Source organism: Orbicella franksi, chromosome 14 (assembly GCF_964199315.1).
Source record: "Orbicella franksi chromosome 14, jaOrbFran1.1, whole genome shotgun sequence".
NCBI classification, from domain to species: Eukaryota; Metazoa; Cnidaria; class Anthozoa; order Scleractinia; family Merulinidae; genus Orbicella; species Orbicella franksi.
The window spans coordinates 7,486,698-7,509,841 of NC_138158.1; the positions used below are offsets into that span (position 1 = coordinate 7,486,698).

At 37.9% G+C, this 23,144-nt stretch overlaps 1 protein-coding gene across 1 annotated transcript; it reads left to right on the top strand.

Moving 5' to 3' along the window:
* On the top strand, nucleotides 1–8,707 carry LOC145467649 (ribosome production factor 1-like). The gene is made up of 8 exons (XM_081451228.1): nucleotides 1–214; nucleotides 945–1,025; nucleotides 1,628–1,723; nucleotides 3,207–3,360; nucleotides 5,009–5,091; nucleotides 5,854–6,032; nucleotides 7,332–7,458; nucleotides 8,565–8,707. The coding sequence occupies exons 1-8, from the start codon at nucleotides 59–61 to the stop codon at nucleotides 8,604–8,606; spliced, it is 918 nt and encodes a 305-aa protein (XP_081307354.1). The 5' UTR covers nucleotides 1–58; the 3' UTR covers nucleotides 8,607–8,707.
* Nucleotides 8,708–23,144: the final 14,437 nt, after the last annotated feature.

Genomic DNA, 23,144 nt, shown 5'->3' on the forward strand with positions numbered 1-23,144 from the left:
GGGAACGAGCAATGAGATTTTGAACGAGAAGGACTTGGCACCAGTATTGTCAACAAAGATGGCGGCGAGGGAAGGGAAAGAGATTGCATTTTCTGAAATTAAGAATAAACTAAGAAGGAGCACGCTGTATCAGAAAGAGAAGCTAAGGAAGGCAAAAGAAAAGAGAGAAAGGAAACGGAAAAGGAAACGGGAAGAGTCCCAAGAGGAAGGAGAGGTAAGTCACGAAGTTTCTGACTTTTTTACATGTAAACAAATTCTGCCACACTTGTAGGCACGTGTTTGATTTTGAAACTTGTGGCGTTTATTCGAGGATGGCATTTATTAATATTTCTGCTTTAGAATGCGGCGTTTATTCGAGGGCAGCGTTTAACTGAATAAATATGGTAACTAAAGTAGGCAGCATACAACGGGCGGTTTAAGGTTTTCTTGCAAAGCAAGTATTGCAATCATCATTATTGTCGTCCTTCTAACACGTCAGGGGGATGTGTAAGGCCCTACGCCAACTCTTTCGACCTTGCACGGTCTTTCACCACATTTTCAATCTATGTACACGAGGTAAAGCCAAGTCTCTACCATTCACTCTCAACCGTTCAATGCTATTGTAGGTTGTCTTGGGGTCTACAGTATCTCTTCTTCTACCTTCAGGGCTCCACATTAAAGACACCTTAGCATTGTTGATATTCCCAAGCCTTACAACATGGCCTAACCATCTCCAGCACCTATCTGTTATCATTTCAGGAAAAGGCATCATCTCATCATTCTTGTATAGCTCTTTGTTGGACAGGAAATGTTGCAATGCCACACAGAAGCATATTAGGAAACTAATAGGCAGATGAAGCAAATAACTAGTACTAAGGAAAACAGTTTTCCGGGGTCCTGCAAAAGTCACTTTTAATAATATTAATGTTAATAACCTAACAGTGTTCCTTGTGTTTTACTGACAGCCTCAGCCGAAGCAAATTCCAAGAACTATTGACAATACTCGTGTTGTTGATGACACCATTGTGGAGCCACAAGATGATGAGGTAAGGTAACAAGATGCAGTACACATTTTAGAGGGCTTTTAAAGGAAAATTTGCTTAAAAACAGTTTAAGCTCAAAGGGATACTTAATGGTTCTTTATAGGGTTGCTGCCATGTTTACTTTATGGTAATTTGTGATGTCATTGCACTGTTACATCATTCTATAAATTCATGCAGTGCTGTTCTTTGAAAATGCCCAACTGAGCAGTGATGTATTATTATTTGCAAGCTTTATAAAAATAAACATGGCACATATGGGAAGGGTTGGCATATGGCCCTTCAAAAACTATTGTCTCACAAAATGTTTGTCGAATTTCATGGGGCTTCGCAGTCTCAAGTTATTGCAAGGCTAAGAAAGTCTTGAATTATTGTTGTTGTTGTTGTTGTTTTCATAAATGACATCTGAACGTCTTAAAACCTGAACGTCTTGAGTTCACATTTAAAACACTTTGAAGTCTTGGTTTTGCTATTGAAGAAGTAAAAAAATGTCTCAGGTTGGCAAAGAAAAACGCTTGTCTTGCCTTCTCATAAAGTCTTGCATTTACCATTCACCACCCCTCAAGGATTTGAAATCCTAAATAATAATATACTTTGCTGATGAACAGGTGATACATGACAAAGAAAGTGATGAGCTAGCAACATACTTCAGACGCGAGGTGGTACCAAAGGTTCTTATAACCTCAAGTGACAGATCAAAAGTGGTAAGTTGACCGAAAGGAGTGGCTATTGAAAATTGGTATGGATAATCAAATGGTGACGAGTGAAATCTAGAAATAATTAGATGTGTGTGTTGTCAAAATTACAATTATTTTCTAAGCCTTTAGATGAGTGAAATAATTACAATTTTGATAAACTGAAAGTAAGATTATTTCTCAATTTAAGGAGTGTACCATTTGATATGATGGGTGGCAAATGACTTATATTTTGACTTATTTATTGTATCGAGAAGTTTCGCACCAAACATTTCCATGGCGATGTTGTAATTTCACATGTAAAATTATAAATTAATGCAGAAATTTTGTGCCAAAATTAAGGCGTAATTTGTCACTTGTGATGTTATGAGAACAATAATTATTATAGGTAATAATGTGGTAGCAAGTGGAATTAGAAGTGATTTCCCATACATAATTTGTCAAGATTTCTTCCTTCTTCACTTGTTACAGTGAAAATGAGGTCACTAAGACAACACTAACAAGTCACAATTTTTTTTCTATACGTTTATGTACATTACTTTACTCTCCAATCATTTCTTACCTAGTAGCAGAGCTTTTCAGAGGAGAGCACCTCAGATACTGCTGTAGGTAAATGAGGTTTGTTACTCCTGACACTGACACATTAGGTTCAGTTTGTGATCTTTTGCAATCCTGCTTAATCTCCCTTTTGAGTTAATTAGATCACCTCCTTGGTGTTTCCCACCTTAGCTGTATAACGATCTCATCATGTCATAAGGCACATAAAGCTTTGACACTCTCCTTCCATCCACTTTGATTTGCTGCTAGAGCTCTGACAGTCGCTCATGACTGTCACCCAACTTCATGCCTTTCTTCTGCGACTGTTCTCCTCCATGTTGTTTTGGATGATCTGGTCTTGTCCTCTCCTCTGGCCCGCACTTCAATGCTGTAACACAGTGCTCCTCTCTGACCTTGCATCCATCCACTTTGATTTGCTGCTAGAGCTTTGACAGTCGCTCGTGACAGCTACCCAACTGCATGCCTTTCTTCCTTGACTGTTCTCCTCTATGTTGTTTTGGGATGTCTTGATCTTGTCCTCCCCTCTGGCCTCCACTCTAATTCTGTAAAACAGTGCTCCTCTCTGACCTTCCTCATTATATGTCCAAACCAATTCCATCTATAACGTTAACCCTAGAATAAACTTTCAGGGTTCATTTCAGTAAATTATCAAAAACGCAAGAGAGTGTCTTGGGACATTTCCATACACTGAGAAGAAAGTTTAAAAACTGACATACTTTGGAGTATTTTATATTTTTGTTGAACTTTGAGGTGTTTGGAACTTAATGAATCACTGTCTAGGGTGTTTCAATCAAAACTAAACAAGGGAGAAAATATAATTATTGCTCATTTTGCAAGTACTTATTTATTGTATGTACATATTTAATTACTGTAGTTATTATTTATAATTGTTTGTTGTCATTTATTTTTATTATTGTCTTATTGTTATCATTAGAAAACAGTTCAGTTCATGGAAGAGCTCAGAAGAATTATCCCTAATTCTGAAGTCCGTGTACGTAAAGGTCTGGATTTGAAGAAAATAATTCCTCAAGCAAAAGAGAAAGGATTTACAGCTCTTTTAGTTGTCAATGAAGACAGGAAATTACCGAGTATCCTTTTGGTCTTTGGAACAAAGTTTTTGTTTGTTTAATTTAACTCCTTGATCGTGCTCAAAAAATAATAACCAACTGGTCTACCTCTTGCCAGTGGGAATTTTAACCTTGATATGAAGTACATTGTGTATTTGTTTCTAATATTTTAGTAACAATTTATTTTATCTTATTGAATACATTGTACTAATGGGCAAAGAGAGGCACTATAAAATAATCTCCCTTTTTTTCCATGTACTTAAAGGATGTGGAACAAATTACCACAAGGCATTATTAAAAATAGTTCTTTGGAGACATTTAAGACTAAGATTTCAAGGTATTTTACGGATTAATTTATGTATTTTAGTTATTTCCCCTATTTTATTTACTTCATATTTATTCTGTCCAAGTAGCTACAGTCAAACCTTGATTATCTGGACTCGTTGGGACTAGACAAAATAGTCTGGATAATCGAGGGTCTGGATACTCGAAAATATCAACGTTAATGAAGAACAAAACTGCCTAAATAAAGCAACATAATTAATCGTGAAACAGCACTTTTACAAATCGTTTGGAAAACAATACGGTCTACTGTACATCTGAGCCAATCAAAACTCATTCGAGTGTTCTTCAGTAGTTACGAGCCGTGCGAGCACTGCTTTTGCTCTTCAAAAGCAAAACAAACTCGCTTTTGACTGCACTTTTCAATGCTATAGTTTTTGAAAGAATATTGCTATGGATCTTGATCGTGACTAATAAATATTCATGGCAAAATTGGGACTAGAGAAAAAGTGCAGATAATCGAGAAATTCGCATGATCGAGGTACAGATAATCAAGGTTCGACTGTATAGATATATTTTTACTGTTCTTAATCAACCTTTTGTACAATTTTTAACGTTGGTGTTATGTCTAACAACTTTACCAATGAAATCAAATGTAGATTTGAGCATGGGGAAGGGGGGTGGAGGCGGGGGGTGGTTCGGGAATTTCCAAAAGAAAATTCCTGCACACAGCAGAAACTGCTGAAAATAAAAAATCATGCAAGGGGAGCCATGGAAACAAAAAAAATCAAGCAAGTGCTTTTTGCTATTTAGGTCCTGTGTTTTACTTTTAAAAAAATTATTGCACATTTTATTGCCGACCAAAAATTTCATGCACAACCTATAGGTGAGAAAAAAAATTAATGCCCCCGAAAATTGCTCCAAACCCCCTCCCCCCTCCTGAAAAAATAATGGTCCGTCCCTAACACTTACATCTTACATGTAGCTAGGATGCAAACTTGGATCTCTTCATGATGCCAGATCCAATGTACTGACTATTAAGCCACTGTGCTCTCTTACTGTGCTGCTAAAATAAAATTACTAACTGCTTATTAACTGAGAGTGAGGTCTTTACAGGAAAATCTTAGACCGAGACCTTGCATATTGACTGAGTGATAGCGATTTTCCCGTAAAGACCAAACGTTCAAGGTTAATAAGTTGTTTATTACATGGCTTTTTGCTTTGTTTTTGCAAGCTTGTAACTGGCCCATGGGCAATACAGGAGAATAATGCCCTACAATTAGCCAATCAGAGCACATGTTATATCGGCTACAAGAACAAGCTGTATGATAAATTAGAATACAGACTGGTGTTTCGTGTGTGATTCTCCTTAGCTAACTGTCTCTAGATGCCATGATTATAAGTCATTTACCAGATGGACCTACTGCACACTTCAAATTGAGCAGTGTTAAATTGGGCAAGGATATCAAGGTAATGCGGTGTCTTGTTATCATCCATCATCATGTTCAGTGTTTTCATTGGTTATCTTTCATCTCATATCCAACCGCACTCACGGAGTAGTTTCTTATGATCTCATGTCTGATACAAGCATTACACAAGTTTGCTGAATAATAATCAGGTTGATATTACCTTTTGTACTTTTGAATACAAATTGTTTGTAATGAATTCATCTGGGAAGAGCTGGATAATGAAAATGCCTACAGTACTGTGCAGAAAGAATGGAAACAAATTTTGGTGCTTGTCTCAATTTTTGGTAACTTTTCGATGAAATTTAACAAAATATTAAATGAAACGATATTTCTTACAAAGTTAAACAAATTTTCAAAAGGGCTCTTATTTTAATCAAAACAAAAATTGGGGCTGTACTTCCAAGACTGCGGGAACATTCAAGCAAAATATCGTTAAGAATAATGAACTTTTGGGAGAAACAGTTTGGGTTTCAGTACCTGCAGTAGCTTATCCTGGTTTGTGTGTTAGATTATGACTGGGAATATTTCTACTCCCCACTAGAGTGGACGCTAGTTCATCGCAGGGTTACCTGCCAGCAGTAAATTCACCGGTATCCATTTATACACCTGGGTGGTGTCTTGCCCAAGAACACAACACAATGTCCCCGGCCAGGACACAAACTGGATCACTTCATTCACAATACACTTCCCTAACATGATGAGGTTACCTCCAACACTGAAGTGACGCTCACTAATACAGTGCATGTTTACATTTTCATTGCAGAACCATGGTCGTATGACAAGCCATAGGCCTGAAGTCATCCTGAATAACTTCAGTACAAGACTTGGTCATTCTGTTGCCCGCCTTCTGGCAGCCCTCTTTCCTCATGATCCACAGTTTCAAGGCAGACAGTGTGTCACATTTCATAATCAAAGGGATTTTATATTTTTTAGACGTCACAGGTAATGTGTATGTCTCTCCTATTGTATGCATGGTAAAATTATGAAGACAAGACTCTGCTTCAGTTTTGTATTTTCATGGAGTCTCAAGTTATTGGGGCCTTTTTCCAAGAGGGGGTATTGACTAGTTTACCTGTAGATGTAATTATTATCAGGGTGAAATTTTTGATGGAAAATAAAGTACATGTAAGCTTGTGGAGGCACAATGGCCTCATGTTTAGTGCGCTCACCTCCAGATTGAGGGGTCCAGGTTCAAGCCTTGGCCAGAGACATTGTGTTCTTAGGCAAGACACTTTACTCTGGCAGTGCTTCTCTCCAACCAGGTGTATAAATGAGCACCAGCAAACTTAATGCTGGGGGTAATCCTGCAATGGACTAGCATCGCATTCAGTGCTGCTGAAACCGGGATAAGCACCGGCCTGATGGGCCACTTGGCTTCACCTATACAGAAGTCCAACTTTACATTTGAATTTTTCTGTTTGTCAGTGGCTAGTAATCAGTTTTGAATTTGTGAACTGTGAGTTCGTAAACTTAACTGATAGGTTTGCAGCATCTGTGGCCAAATAGTCAACTTAAAAGTGGCAGGATTCGATGCAATGTAAATATGTTGCAATGTAAACTTTGTAATGTACATCTACATGTGTAAGAAAATGTTATTTTAATCATGAAAAAAAATCAAAACCCAAGAAATACAGTAAATCAGAAAAAATTATTGTCATCTCTAAATTTTTTGTTTTTAATCCTTTCTTTGAAAGTACTTTACTGCTTACTTTAATATTAGTAAAGTGAAAATGTCTCTTTCTCTTAATTTCTTACTAAATTAGTGTCTTTTTTGGTATTTCTACAGTCAAACCCCTATTAAGTGGCCACCCTCAGGGAAACAGGAGGTGGCCGCTTAATAGGGGTTGGTGTACTGTGAAGATTTTTTTTCACCATAAGGCTTAACTGCTTAACGAACATGGAATCAAATCTAGGCAGTCATGATAAACATGTGTTTAGATGATTTCATTGGGCATTTGTTTCTATTTATGACTTATCTATCATCACCAGTGTTCCAAAACAAAGCCAAACTACATGTACATGTTTGTAATTTTGGGTGACTATTTAATAGGTGTAAAGAAAACAGGAAAACCCTCATCGGTATGACCAAAAGGTGGCCACAGCCACTAAATAGAGGTGGCCAGTTAATAGGGGTTTTGTTTGCAGTATTTTACTGACAATGATTTCGGAGGATGGCTGGCTGCTTAATAAGGGGCGTAGTATAAGTATTTGACAGTGGTACCGGTATTTCATTTTTTGTAGATATATTTTCAAGAATCAGAAGAAGGCTGGACTCCAGGAACTGGGACCTAGGTTTACTCTCAAACTCCGTTCTTTACAAAGAGGGTCTTTTGATTCCAAGTTCGGAGAATATGAGTGGGTTCACAAGGTTTGTTCTATTCAATTGCTAGTGCTGTCCATAACACTAAGGCTATATTCACACTTGAGTGTGCACGAGGATAATTCTCGCTGGTCAGTTATGTGAACAAACCATTTTTACAAGTACTCACACCAGAATTCAGGCGCAGTGCCCGTGTGTGGAGTGCAAGGTCTGGACCTTGTGCTCAGTCACAAAATGGTACTTAAGTACTCGGAGTACCCAGTGCCTGAACACAACGCTAATTTGTGCTGATGCCCATGCACCAGTGTTTGGGCACCAAATGTGAACACAGCCTAAAAATAAATTAATGTTCTGTACACCATGATTATCATAACTGTAGCAAATGCTGCTGTAGTAGGTAGATAGACTTGGTTTGTACATTTTCTATCCTTAGATTTGTTCAAACATTCGATAGCGGTTTTATTTAACAGGTGCAGTAAACTAGCACATTTCACCAAACAAACTGTTTTTCCCATTTTGGACAACAGTACCAGGAAGAACTCGAAATGATCTCTGTGACACCCACAGTTTTTATGATCAAGCAATGATCTTGTCAAAATACAACTTTCAATGTACATGTACTCTTTAGTGTGCATGTGAGGTAGTGAAAAATAGAAATCATTGCATGTGAGTGGACCCCTTGACCAGTGTTTTAAAACGAACTCTGTTCAGTGGCCTGTACCTGTACATAATTCAGTTTTTGAGTTCAGTGGCTCATACATGTAGTCACTTTGATGAATTACCTTCTTAATTGCAACATGTATCTTCTCAGTATTGTAAGAACACCTTTTCCGTTGTGAATGTACCTGTCCTCAACAGAGGCGGTGGCAGGAGGGGGGGAGAGAGTTGAGATGTGATTTTTCTTGTATAAAGGAGAGGAATATTGTTCTAAGTAAATATTGAAAGATCTTTTACAAGGGAGGCTTGGGTACTGTACTCTGTACATTTCACTTTTCCGCAAAAAAACGTTCTTGTTTTGTGCTGAAGGGGCAGCCGTATGACATCTTTGAATCCAAAGTACTTGGCAACAGAAATGCAAAACCCAAAGTTGCCAATTTTTTAAAAATTTCCCTTGGTTATGTAATGGCCTCATATAATTTATTGTCTTTTTGCAGAGAAAAGAGATGGATACTAGCCGTAAAAAGTTCTTTCTTTGATGATGGTGGAATGACTGGTGGACAATGTCTTATTGTGTAACAGAGAACTTTTGTTGGGTTGCCTTACCAATACTGTGACCTTTGTTTTTATTAAAGGAACTCAGTTGCAGTTTTTTTAGTTATGTTTGACCAGTCACATACAAAATTACCTTAAAATAGTAGTTTACTAAGGTAGAAAACAGCAAAGAGATAATAATACACCATAAAGGAACACGGATGGTTAAGGATGGAGAAGATTAACACGGATTACAAATGACAAACTTGAAAAATTTAGACTTGACTTTTCAAGATACGCAAACAGTGATGTAGCTCCTTTAGTGATCACAATGAGTGTTACACAAGATGAAATTGGGCAAATTACTCATATCGTTATGGTAACTGCAGAGAACAGTTCACTGACACCTGATCACTTACCACTTACAAACAGATGAATGATCTTCCTCGACGTCATTGCCATCATCACTATCATCAATGCAGTAAAAACCGCACGTGTAAGAACCTGTTAGGCTACAATTTCCCAGTTAAGCATCCTTCACATAAAGACCATTTTAGGCTAAAATATCAATACGGGTTCTTATCTTCAAACTACATGTATAGAGTTTTTTCAGATATAATACAGTACATCACATGCCATACGAAAAAAGGTAACAAAAATGTTTGAATGATTCTAGCCTGCAGAACAGGCGTATTTTTTTTTGCTTATTTTAGGCGAACAGAGGCGAAAGCGAGGCGGGCGGTTCTTCCCCTCGCGCGCGACTCGTGCTTCGCGCTCGCCTCGCTTTCGCCTCTGTTCGCCTAAAATACGCAAAAAAAATTACGCCTGTTCTGCAGACTAGAATCATTCAATATAATGTTTGAATGATTCAAAATAAAGGCTACACCCATGAGTACAAGTTGTTTTTTAATAGAAATTAAGAACCTGATGAAGAACCTAGGTGGCCTAATTCCAGAGTAAACACCATTTATATAGGAACCTATGGAGACTAGCTTGAAAAAACCTGGGTTCTTATGCGCAGGTTTTTGTTGTATTTCAATCATCATTTTCTTCAATGATGTATAAGTTATTGTGGAAAGAAAGAGTGGAAAATCACATTAAGAATAATTCTTAACGTGAGCGAAAGTTTGGGCGAATAAGTCTAATTGTTCTGGTAACGAAGCAGGCCATTGGCCACAACTTTTTCTTGTTCTCCCAAACTTGATAAAGACTTTAACACTTTTATTATAATCCTGAGAAAATGCAAAGAAGTCAGTTCTTTACTGTCAACTTTAAAAATCTTCCAGCTTGTGCAATCTCTTCATCAACAGCTCCCTGAGTTATACAATCATTCTAATGATCGCTTGCATTTTCTATTTTCCAAGAAGAATTTTGAGTAATACGTTACCACTTTCCTTTCCATCCAGGATTTCAATTTATTGAAATTCACTAACTTAATTCCGATTTCACATCTACATGTCTCAAACTTGATCAGGAAATTTTTTCATGTCTTCAAGAAATTATTTGATTTAGATTCCCATTCATGTAATCATGTAATTTACTCCTGCAAAAACCGTAACGCCTCCTTTAGGAGTCTCCGAACTTTATAAAAAAGATCAGTGACCAACAGCATAGTTTTGTGTGCCTGATTTCAGTAGCTCTTTCTCACACCCTGTTCCAATGCGTATTTTTTAAGGATCGCACTTACGAAGTTCTAAGCCTTTCACCTAAACCAATTTGGTCGCAACGAACGTCAAATGTCAGCTTACTTCTGTGGTGTTCAGCTCAACATGATCGCCGGTTGAAAAGGCAAATCAGGTAATTTGTGATAATCGGTATTGACATAAATTAATATTTTGCCGATAAGGAACGGAGAACTGGGTGCGAGCGTAGTACGCGAAGGCTCATGGATAGTACGTTTGTAAAAAGAGACGGTTAAGAAACTTGTGACATTCTATCTTGGGCCTGGCTGACCAACGCGCCCATGCCTCAACCTTTGAGTGTGTTCGGTTGTGTAGTGAAGGCAAATCTTTGAAGTTAACCTCGTACGGTGAATTAACGAAAATAATCCATGTAGATGCGGGGTAGCGCGCGCGAGTGGTTTTAAAAAATCCCATTTCCCGATTTCCCAGCCTATCCTTTTGTCTAAATCCCAGTCCCAGTGATCCAAATCCCTTTTTTTCCAATAGGAAAAAAAAAAGGCAAAGGCACTAAAAAGAGGTCTTGTTTTGATAGATAGGCAGATAAAATAGCCGTGGTGAACGCATAAAATTTGTTTTTGTTATGACGGTACAGGTTATCGTCGACTGCGTCGTTAGCTTCAGTCGACTTTTGACAAAATCGTTTATTGTGAGCATTCTGTAGAACAGTCGAATTAAAGTTGGTCTGTGCTTGATGGCATACCCAGTAAATTGCCGCTTAGAAGTCCCCCCCCCCTGCCCACCCCGCAGCTTTAGGCCCATCTACCAGTAAACAAATGATTACTTCTGACAGAACAGATGTCCCAAGCTCACGTCTTGAGAAAAGCAAAATTAAGCTTTTAAGCATCGTAATAAAACGAATTCAAAACAAGGAAAGTTAGAGGGGAGCTTATATCCGGGGGAGCTTATAACCGGATGTATTTTTTGGTTTACAGGCAGATGGGCCGATAATCGGAGGGGCTTTTAAGCGGCAGTTTACGGTATTAAAAAGAAGCGCTTTTTAAAACATTTAGATATGAAAAATTCCGTGAAAACTTTTCTTAAAAACATTTAAGAAATTCTTGAACACAGTTAAAAAATACACGACATTTCGACGTTCTCGGACGTCATTATCAAGTAAAAAAAACAGTATGAATATTCTATAAATACAAGAAAAACAATAGTTCCTTAAAAAGAATGGTAATATAAAAATATGGTACAAGCTAAACAAAGAGTTTAGCACTTAAGCACTGATGGAGTCACTCCTTCACAGACCCACTCTGTTTACAGTATACCATTAAAATGTACAACCGATAAAATTCAAACAGCACAAAGCTTTTGAAGGCCTCTCTGTGTGAGTGACAATGTTAGAAAGAAATGTGCTGTCTGCCCTTGATGAGCTTGACTATAACTTCCGGGAAATTTCCCCTCCCCCCCCCCCCCCCCATATGGTGCCAACTGCCTCGCACCAATACTGAAAAACTTCTGTCGTCAAACTCCCCACCCCCCGGGGGACAAGAAGTTGCTCAATGCCCAAGGGTACATGCACAAGCCCTTGAATTTTCGCGAGTTTTCAGGAAGTCATAGCTTGTGTTAAGGATTGAACTGTTTCTGATTCAAATTTACTTCTATAGCTGTATTCATCGGTTAGTATTTTCACGCAATTTTCACCACATTTTCACTTTGCGATTTTGCAAAAGCCATAACTGGCCCGGCACTTATTTAATTTTCACAAATTTGGAGAATTTATTTTGAGAACATTGGAAAACAATTTGGAGAACATTTTCTGTCGACTTTAATTCGTTTAATTGAATTCCACATGGCCGAAATTCGGCGTATAAACCAGGCCCCTTTTTTTTCACCAGGTCTTGAGAAGGGTCAGCTCAGTCCCTGTGAGCTAGCAAAGCGAATTTTTCGCGCCAAAAACGTGGCTGCTGAACCAAGTTTGTCACGTGACAACAGAGATTTTAACAAAAACGTTCAATCTTCAGCTTCAGTCTACACCTGTAGTAAAGAACTTTGCAAAACTAGCAAACTTCGACGGCCTCTTAGACAAATTCACTCTAGAAGGAAGGAAGGAGAAAACTTAATGTGAGAATGCGGTAAGGAAACTTATCTAAACAAGTTACACATAAACAATCAAGGGAGCGAGTCCAAGATGTACACAACATCCCACATCCCAACATCGGCTGACAAACTTTAAACGAAAATTTGTTTTGAATTGTGGAATAATTAAGCTAATCTGTCATTCGGTATGTTAAATAACTAATAATATAATTAATTAACGATCGCTCTTCTTGTTCTAATCAATTAATTAAGTAAGAGAGCACTTTTCCAACAACAACAACAACAACAACATCCTCTTTATTACCCTTTTTTCATTAATTAATACAGAAATATATAAAATATTGCGAAGAATCAGGGTTCTGGCAACCCGAAATAACCACTAAACACGAGGAGGGTTGGGAGAATTCGAGACAGTTATGCAAACCCGAGACGTAGTGGAGGGTTTGCATAACTTTCGAGAATTCTCCCAAGCCTCCGAGTGTTTAGATGATGCTAAATGCGTGTACCTTAGTACCAACTGTTTTCCTACGACATAGGAAAATGAAATTCGAACTTCCAGTTTCGTTTTTCGTCTACCCGCACCACCGGAAAAGGGAATTCGAACTTTTATTTTCCTTTTTCGTTTTCCTACTACATTGAAAGCGAAATTGGAACTTCTATTTTCGTTTTTCGCTTTCTCATGACCTCATTTCCGTTTTTCATCTTCTATTTCCCTAAGACATTGAAAAACGGAATTTGAACTTCGATTTTCGTTTTTCGTTTTCGTGTTCTATTATATTATCTCAAGACAGTAACCTATTTAAGCAGACGAATGCGTTTACCGTAGTGCCAACTGTTTTCCTACGATGTGGGAAAACGGAAAACGGAATTCGGACTTCCAGTTTCGTTTTTCGCTTACCCACCCCATCGAAAAAGGGAATTCGAGATTCCATTTTCGTTTTCCGTTTTCCTACTGCATTGAAAATGGAATTCCAAGTTCTATTTTCGTTTTTCGTATTTCCACAACTTTGGACAACAGAATTCTAATTGTCATTTCCTTTTTTCGCCTTTCGTTTTTGAAAGATATTGATCATGACAAGCCTTTCTGACTTTATAGTGGGACCTAAATAGCCATTTCATTCCGTGATTTGTGATAGTAGAGGGAGGCAATAATACAAGCCGAAAGATCGCTACCGTCTGCTTAATAGGTTACTGTCTTGAGATAATATAATAGAACACGAAAACGAAAAACGAAAATCGAAGTTCAAACTTGATTTTCCAATGTCTTATGGAAATAGTAGTTGTAAAACGGAAATGAGGTCATGAGAAAACGAAAAACGAAAATAAAAGTTCCAATTTCGCTTTCAATGTAGTAGGAAAACGAAAAACGAAAAAAAAAAAGAAACAATTATACGCAAGATGACTGATCATCTCGCAGCTGAAGCTTGAGCCTGTGTCTTTTTTAAAGAACAAAACCCTCAATAATCTGCCACTAGGCGCTGTTACACTCGGATTCAGCAGCTTTTTCCTATCGCTACTGTCGGATTGTTTAACCTACATGAGTCCTACACGTACTGACCACAGCATTGGGCCACTGGATCCAAAATAGACATACAGTCGAACCTGTATTAAGCGGCCCTGTATTAAGCAGTCACCCTCTATTAAATGGTCAGTTATCAAAGTCCCGAAAATTACTTCCCTTAATTACTGTAATTTTGACCTCTATTAAGCGGTCGCGGTCACCCTTTACTAATTGTAACAGAAATGTTTTCTATTTGGCTGAGCGAAGCGAAATAGAATAGAATAAATAACAATATTTTTTTCCCTTTTTTTCTTTTGTCAGCTGGTCTGCCTAGTATGGGGACTTTGTCTCTTTTGCTGACCATCCTTATGGCCATTTTATTCTTTTATTGCTTGTATTTTCCATGTTGTCTTCGCCATTAAATTATAATAAATAAACAACAGACTCATCGAAACCGACCAGTGACTGCTGGCAAACTTTACGAGTCTTACAGCCAAAAAACTGAGCAATCACTTTCCACGGACCAAACTTATAACACCATCGACTGACAAACAGTATTCACTTGACTCTGAAGATGACTTCCGCTCAGGTTGTGGATACGTCATCAGTCACCAACAACAGTTCTTTTCAGAACTCCCCTCACCCGGACGATCGACGATCACTTAATACGAACTAAAGAAGGTTTTGAAAGCTACACCTATAAAAAAAATCAAATTCTATTTTTTTTTTTTTGCTCTGTACATCGTAACCAAAGAGACTTGTTGTATTAACCTTATCATAACTGTTTAGAGTCCAGTGAATGCTGCTTCCTCTAGGGGCTTTTCAGACACACACACAAATAATAATTCAAGCACGCCTTGCGTGCCTATGTTTCAGGTACTCAGCCTCGTCCCTGGGGAGAAGAGCCGCCCTTTTGAAAATCGTCAAGGAGAATGCCCTGGGGACGAGTTAGACACTTTCTAGCACGTGGAAATGAAGAGAAATTTGAATTTCGTTCCGTAGTTTCTGCTGGAAATAAATCGGTTAAACCAAAGATCTTAGCTTCAAAATATCATCTATGTTGCCCAGAATATCTATGTTCATGTACTGTAAGCATTAACCCGCTGATTAACCAGAGTTTTACCACAAGTGGAACTTGCGAACTTTGTGGCTATCATCTGTCGTTGAATGAAGAGTGTATCGCTGGAAGCCTTCTCTGAAGAGGTAATTAACCAACCTGTGATGATTTATTAGTTTTATTCGGTTACGTTAATTGCTTTTACATATGGATTGTTTCGTCTGACTAATACTCGGAGCTGTTAACTTTTAAGTTAAACCCGGGGAAAGAAGCTTAATTAAGCTGGCTCGATCCCTAGGGTATTTGCGAACACCCTCCCTATAGAACGCGTGTTAGAAAAGGAAACTTAGTTAATTTCTCTTAAAGTTTTCCCTGTAGAGATTTACCAGTATGGGTACTGTTGAAATGTAAAGGCTTATTTTTTGGTTGTCAATTTTTGGATTAAGGCCGTTACCATGGCAATATCTCATCTAATGACAGGCAGATATATTCCTCATTTTAATAATAATAATAATAATAATAATAATAATAATAATAATAATAATAATAATAATAATAATAATAATAATAATAAAAGGTTCTTATTGCGCATTTAGAATTCTTATTGTGCATTTAGAATTTTGGCCTAAACTCCTTAATATTTATACTTTCCATGGGTGAAATTTTTTCATACTTTGCCACATCATGGAAATGATATTGCCTGACATTTTGAATTGGTAAAAAGTCAAGGTTGTTCAGACGGTTCTTCCAATATTTTGTAATTTGTCATTCTTCTAAATATATTAGATTAGCCCTTACAGATTTTAACAAAAATAGGGTATTTTATAGGAATTGTATGTGGTTACAACTGAGTCAAATTTAAAAAAAAAATTCACCTTAGGAAAGGCAAGAAAACTCACTCTTGGTTTTGCTTTTTGTGCTCACGTTGATGTCATACAAATTGAAAAACACTTACATTTTCCTTTGAGTGCATGCATCCCCAAAATCATGTGTGTATCATTAAGTTCTCGTCACTGATTTTCCCTTTCTGTAAACTGAGAAGATATATTTTCTGTTGGCCTCTATGAATGTGGCTACCGGAAACATCCTCAGGTCTAAAACAGGGGTGGGGGTGAGAAGTAGGGGGTGTGGGGCTAGGGGTGTTGTCATTTCTATTATTGAGAGCTGACTGTAAATGGCAACAGGTCTAGAAGGGGGGAGGGGACGGGGGTGAGGTGTGAGGGTTGTCATCACCACCATTGACAACTTATCATGCCTAGACAGACTTACCTGTGAGCAATTTATTATACTAACTGGAAGGTTCTTCAGGCTCACCATGTCACTAATCCCTCACCCATGTTTGAGACCTGTGGCAACATTGCATCTGTCTCAAGGACCTTAATTAATTTGGGACCAGAAGTTTGGAAACCAGCTGAATCTTACTGTTTTCAGAAGCAATATGAATCTCTGATAAGCTTCTGTAGTGCACAGCTAGAGGAGGCAAGTAAAAGAAGAAAGCAGTCTTTATCATTTCCCAATTCTCCCCAATATTGACTGGTAAATGTATGAATGTGTGTGGAATAAGGACTTACCCTATGAGTGATACCTGTGAGAGCACCAAGTGTTTTTCTTGATCATTTGTTATGTGAATGAGAAAATTACAAATACACGTGCATTCAGTACGTTTCACTGCAGTGTAAATTATTCATTTTATATGTTAAATTTGCCTGCTCTCAGCAAATCACTTGGAAGCAACTTCCTTAGTTCAAAAAATAGAACGAGAAATTAATGTTACAAAGGTTATACATGTAGTAAAGGAAAAACATATATTGCTGTATATTGTAATCAAATACTGATATAAACCATAGGTAATAGAGGGGAATGGTTATGAAACCCAACAAAGTTCTTTGTTGTATGCTTTTGTTCACTTTTTTGGCCTTGACCATCCACAAAACACAATAGTTGTTTACTCCGTACTGAGGAACTAACCAATAGAAATGTGTTGGTTACGTAATATTGATGCATAGTGTATGAGCACAAAACAAAAAATTGTGCAAGGTGGTGGACCTTCCAACATAAATCTTGGCATCTTTGTTTGCTCCTTTGATGTTTGCTGGGCTTCATAACCAGTCCCCTTCTATTAACTATATATAAACGATGTATCAACCTTATGTCACCATCCCATTGATGTATTTTTTTGTCCTTCAGCTAAGCTAAGCGGCTCATTTTACAATGTCAAGTTCTCGCGATAAGCATGGACAGACAAACAGACAGACTGACAGGAGGTTAACTGTACTTGTTACTCAGCCGGGTTAGTATTAGCTTGTTACCTGTACTGTTCTCATGAATGTAAATTTGCAAGCTAGTAGATGGCCATGTTACTGTAGCGGTGTGGTGACCAGTCTAATGGATCAAGCAGTTTGGATTTGAACCCAGGCTGGGATCATTGCATTGTTTTCTTAATAGGAATCACCGACACTTTTCTCTCACAATGCCCCTCTCCTTCCAGAAATTTAACTGAGTACCAATGAACTGTTATCAATGGCAACTTGACTCCTATCTAACTGATCATCAGCAAAAGTGTCTAGTTAATGGTGAGCTGTCTGTTGCATGTGCTGTCACCTGTGGTGTCCCACAGGGAAGCCTTATTGGTCCCTCGTTTTCCTGATTTATATTAATGACTTGCCAAGCTGCCTGAGTAAAGCTTTGCCACAAATGTATACCAACAATACAAGCATTGGCATCATTGCCAGTAGCTTACCAGAGCTTGAATCAGCACTAAACATTGAAGTAGCTAACCTTCATGAATGGCTTAATGTAAATAAACTTAGCCTGAATATTGCAAAAACTGAACTAATGTTAATAGACGTCAGTGACTTGCTAGTACCATTGGTGATTCACTTAATATACAAACTGAAGGTCACAAAATTGATAGAGTGCTCCACACCAACTCCTCAGGAGTCTGTATCGATCAAAATTTGATGTGGTCTTAACAAGGGCCAAGGTTACCTCCTCTGGTATGGGTGTACTTAAAAGGTTCAAGCTGTTTTGTTTAGACACAGCTATATTGCTCTATAGAGCTATTATCAAACCATATTTTGATTATTGCTGTCCTGTGTGGGACAGTCTCAACAACAAGTTGGCCGACAAATGACAAAAACTGCAAAATCGTGCTATTAGGGTTATCACTGAGTCTGATTACCATTCTAGCACTACCACCCTAAAGCCAGTATGGGATAATCTGTATATCAGAAGGAACAAGAAGATCTGTTAGATCTTATAACCGCACTTTTAAAATTTAACTGTTTTGTTAATACTTTAGTCACAATGCAGTGCACATTCCAAAGCAGTCCTTGATGACTCATTGATTACTGTAAACACATCACTTGATCAACACAAACTGAGTTATAACTTATTGCACCATCACTCTTAGCCTTTGTGAAATCTATGATGACGTAATGGTCTTAATCTGGAAGTTCACTTGGGATATGCCCATGAATGATCCAAAAGGAAACAAGTGTCACGCTATTAATAACGCTTTTAATAAGCAGCTTTTTTCCTAAAAAGTCAAAATTTAAATTGTTTGTGCTTTGAAGTAGTCAGTGCTACAAGTCACACAATCAGAGGGTTCACGCTATCCATGGCTAATTGTAGAATGGTTGTGTTTTTTCCCCTGGCACTGACCTAAACGATGCAAGTTCTGGCAAGCCCTTGTTTACCTCGGCAAATATTTGATTTTTCTTCAAATCTCTTAAGGTCATTCCCCAGTATTGCATTGTGCATCCCTACTGTGCATAATTTCACGCGTGATTAGCGCGTGCACAGTAAAAAAATGGCGGCTTTTTCTTTATGGCTGGACTTCATCATAGAGGTAAATCGTCATTTTCTCGCAAACGAGTATGGTGACCTATCATTTTTTTTCTGTTGTTTTGAATTGAGTAATAAATTTCTCTGTGTATAATAAATATGGACCAATTCTCAGTGTCAAACAAAAAGCAATCGTAGGAAATGTGAATTTAGCAAGCAATTGTGACTACAGTCATGGTGCTATTATAAGGATTTATTGGGTATAAACAAGGTGCTGTTGCTCCTATATGAACATGGGGATCCTTCATTTTTATTTCAAAATTTAAGTTCCTACAATATTAACAATCAATAGGCAAAGTTGTACAAAAATCTCGATGCAGGTTCTATTTCAGTGGAATGACCTTAACTCGCTGCAATGAAACAGCCAAAGAATTCGCTTCATTTGCCGAAATGCACAAGAAATACTCATAAAATTCCAAATAATGACCCTCACTCCTGGCGAAATAAATAATCATAATAATAACACTTATAATGCACAAATTTCATAAAATGTTCAAATGCGCATGACAAGATTAAAAACGAAATAAAAAGGCTAAAAAGCTAAAATTACAATTAAAAGTAAACTTACAATGATTTTAAAAAGCAAAAATTACAATTAAAAGTAAACTTACAATAATAAAAACAACTATGATAAAAATGCATGACGGAAAAGGTGAGTTTTAAGCTTGGCTTTAAAAATACTAACAGTGCTGGCACTTCTTATGTCAAATGGTAGAGCATTCCAAAGTTTCGGTGCAGCACAGGTAAAAGAACAGTCTCCTGGTGTAGCTTTTGATTTAAAGGGCGGATAACTAAGTAAAAGTTTATCGCTAGAATTCCTTAGATTATATTTGGATGGGAGCCTAAGAGAAATAAGAGACGATAAATAAGTAGGCGATAAATAAGTAAGCTAAAAAGCAATTGAAATTAATGTTTAAAGCTACAGGCGAACCTCTCCATATGGAACGTCTAATACGGACACCTCTCTAATGCGGAGAGTTTAATGTACCAACAAAATTCTCATACATTTCCTCTAAAAAAACCTCTATAACACAGACCCTCTGTAAAATGGACCACGGACACTTAATCTCGTAGTAGGCGCTAATAAACTTGCAAAGTAAACACAATCTTATTTGTCACGTAGCAAAAATGAAAGCTGCAACGTCAGTGCATTCCGTGGCTGACCTAATACCCTTTTTTAGTGTTTTTAGCATATTTATTATTTCCCTTTAAATCCAACACTTCAATAAAACCAAAAGAAAATATATTTTAAATACGAATAAAGAAAACAATATCTGTAACATTGTCCTTGTATTAATGTTTCAACAGCTTTTGGTGAATAAACATCACAGGTTGCATGATTCAAAATTTGGCCGAGAGGAAGTTTGGGTCTGGTCAGTGACAAAAAAAAAAAAAAAAAAAAAAAGCCACGGGTAGAACATGAATTGTGCTCAGCCCATGGCTGCAAGTTTAAAAAGCAAAAATTGAAATTAATGTTTAAAACTACAGGCGAACCTCTCCATACAGAACCTCTAATATGGCAGGGCTCGAAATTAACTTTTTCGTTCGGGAGCCAGCTGGCGACTAACAGAAAATTGAAGAGCGAAAACAATTAGAAACAACATGAGTAACTCTTAGTTATAAAGCTACTGTTGTGTGAAGGTGAATTAATCAACATGACATGAGCATGGGACAAAGAAAAATTCTGAGTCCCCGACAGGAATCAAACCTATGACCTCCCAAACACCGGGCGGGCGCTCCATCCACTGAGCTACGAGAACTGAGGGAGAGCAAGGTCATTTAACTGAGTTCATATATGACAGGTGTCCTGCACACTGCTAGGATCAACGCTATCGAAGTCATCGTGAGTAGTGATAAATTAATAAAGATGATAAATTTTAAGCTTGGTAATGAAATGTGAAGGTGAATTAATCAACATGACACGAGCATGGGACAAAGAAAAATTCTGAGTCCCCGACAGGAATTGAACCCATGACCTCCCAAACACCGGGTGGGCACTCTATCCACTGAGCTACGAGAACTCATGGAGAGTGAGGTCATTTAACTGAGTTCATATATGACAGGTGTCCTGCATACTGTTAGGATCAACGCTATCAAAGTCATCGTGAGTAGTGATAAATTAACAAAGATGGTAGATTTTTTTTACCACGAGTTATGAGTTCTCGTAGCTCAGTGGATAGAGCGCCCGCCCAGTGTTTGGGAGGTCATGGGTTCGATTCCTGTCAGGGACTCAGAATTTTTCTTTGTCCCACATTCGTGTCATGTTGATTAATTCACCTTCACATTTCATTACCGAGCTTAAAATTTACCATCTTTATTAATTTATCAAAGCTACTGTTGTTCTCAGGTGATATGTCTCTGGTCCGAAGGTGATGGTTGTCTCCATAGTCATTTTAAATGAAGCAAAGCATAAGACATTTTAAGTCCATGGTTTTCATTGTGAGACAAACACGGGTCCTTGCGTATTTTCCCTTTGCTACTTCTTCGAAGTGTCGTTCTTTATTTTCGACTTACTTTCCTCGACGCCTTTCGCTGTCGACAGTTTGGTGAAATCCACCTTCCCTACATCAACGACTGATGAAGGAGTCAAAGTTTGGATTAACCTTTTGGCTGAATCTTCATTCCCTACATGTAAAAACTCACGTAGTTCCTTCAACTGATTGGTATCTGCCGTCACTTTCGCGGCAAATGAAAAGCACATGGTGTTGAAGTGCACCTGCGAACCCAGTTTCGGAAGAAGCCGCTGAAACAATATGGCGCGCTGTGAATGCAGTATCAATGTGTCGAAATACGTTCAATTTTTTCGATTATCTTGTAATATTCAGACATTATTTTACTGGGGGTGGAAAGGTGAGTTGTATACTAGCTACCATATCCGATTGATTTCCTAATATAAAGATTTAAAAACAAAAGTTGTGTCGTGGTTTTCTTTAGTTATCGGACAAAATGCGAGTCGCCAGCTGGCAACCAGTTCTGAAAATTAAGTTGCCAGTGCTCAATTTTTGGTCGCATTGGCGACCAATGAGTCGCAATTTCAAGCCCTGTATGGACAACTTTCTAATACGGATAGTTTCCTATGTACTGACAAAATTCTCATACATTTCCTCTAAAAAAACCTCTATAATACAGACCCTCTCTAAAAGGTTTATCTTGGCCCTAGGGACTGGGAGTAAATTCATACAAATTTAACTTCTTTATTACGGACACTCCATGGACCAGGTGTCGATAATTTGCGGTATAAACAATTTCCTGTCGGCAGTTACACAAACATTGACACTTAATCATTTAGATTCAGAAATTCGCAAGACACTCACTTTTAGGCCTGATTTTAGCTCACTTACTAAACACTCTAAACTGTCAGTGGAGAACTAAAAGTGACGTCATCGTATAGTGACCCCTCCAATATGGACACCTCTTTAATATGGACACTTCGCTCTGTCCCTTTGATGTCCGTTTTAGAAAGGTTCGACTTTATGAGTATTGAATGATCAGACTCCAGAGTACCTGGAAGGCTTATTTAAACCCTTCAGCATGGACTATGGACTCGAAAATATTGAAAACAAATTAGCTCTGCCCAAGCCCTGTACCAATTTTTTAAAGTGTAGTTTCTGCTACAGTGGAACACATTATTTTGTGGAATACATGTAGCCTTCCATCTAACATTAGAGCCATTAGATCTTTTTTACTTAAAAAATGAAATCAGTCATTTGATGTCCTCGTACTCCCACGTGGCAAACATGTAAATCAGTTTTTTTTTATCTCAATCTTGTAACGTAACTGATGTTTCTACCATATTTAATAAAGTGTAATTCTATGTATCTATGTAACTATGTATGTAATACTGAGAGAAACAATCAATACAATAGACTAGCACCCCTTTCAGGGGGATGGGGGCATGGGGAGAGGCAGTACTCTTGGCTACTCGATGCTACGAAAACTGGAGTTCACTAAGCACCAGGTTTTACTAGGACTACATGTATCTTATCTGGTATGCACGTTTGCTCAACTCCTGAGTGAACTTAAAGCATGAGTAGCCTCCTCTACAAGAGGCAATGAAACAGTATTGCAATAAAGCTGTTCTTGGCCATGAGGTCTTACACATGAATGCTTCAATCTCTAGTAGTAATGTTAGGTTTGGGGGGAGGGGCTAATACTTGAACCTCATCCTTTAACACTTGATGAATTTGATATCCTATTTATGAGCATTGTGGCTGGTACAGTTGCCCTAAACGTAATTTATGAAGGGCTTTTGTTGATGGTCTTGTTGATAATGATGAAAAAGTAGCTCCTTCTACCCAGTTCAAGACAAGAGTGCAAAAACCATACCCTATTTATGACCAAAATGGCCAAAATCGATACCCTATTTACGTGTATGACCAATATAGCTGAAAAAGCATACCCTTTGGGGCCGCAC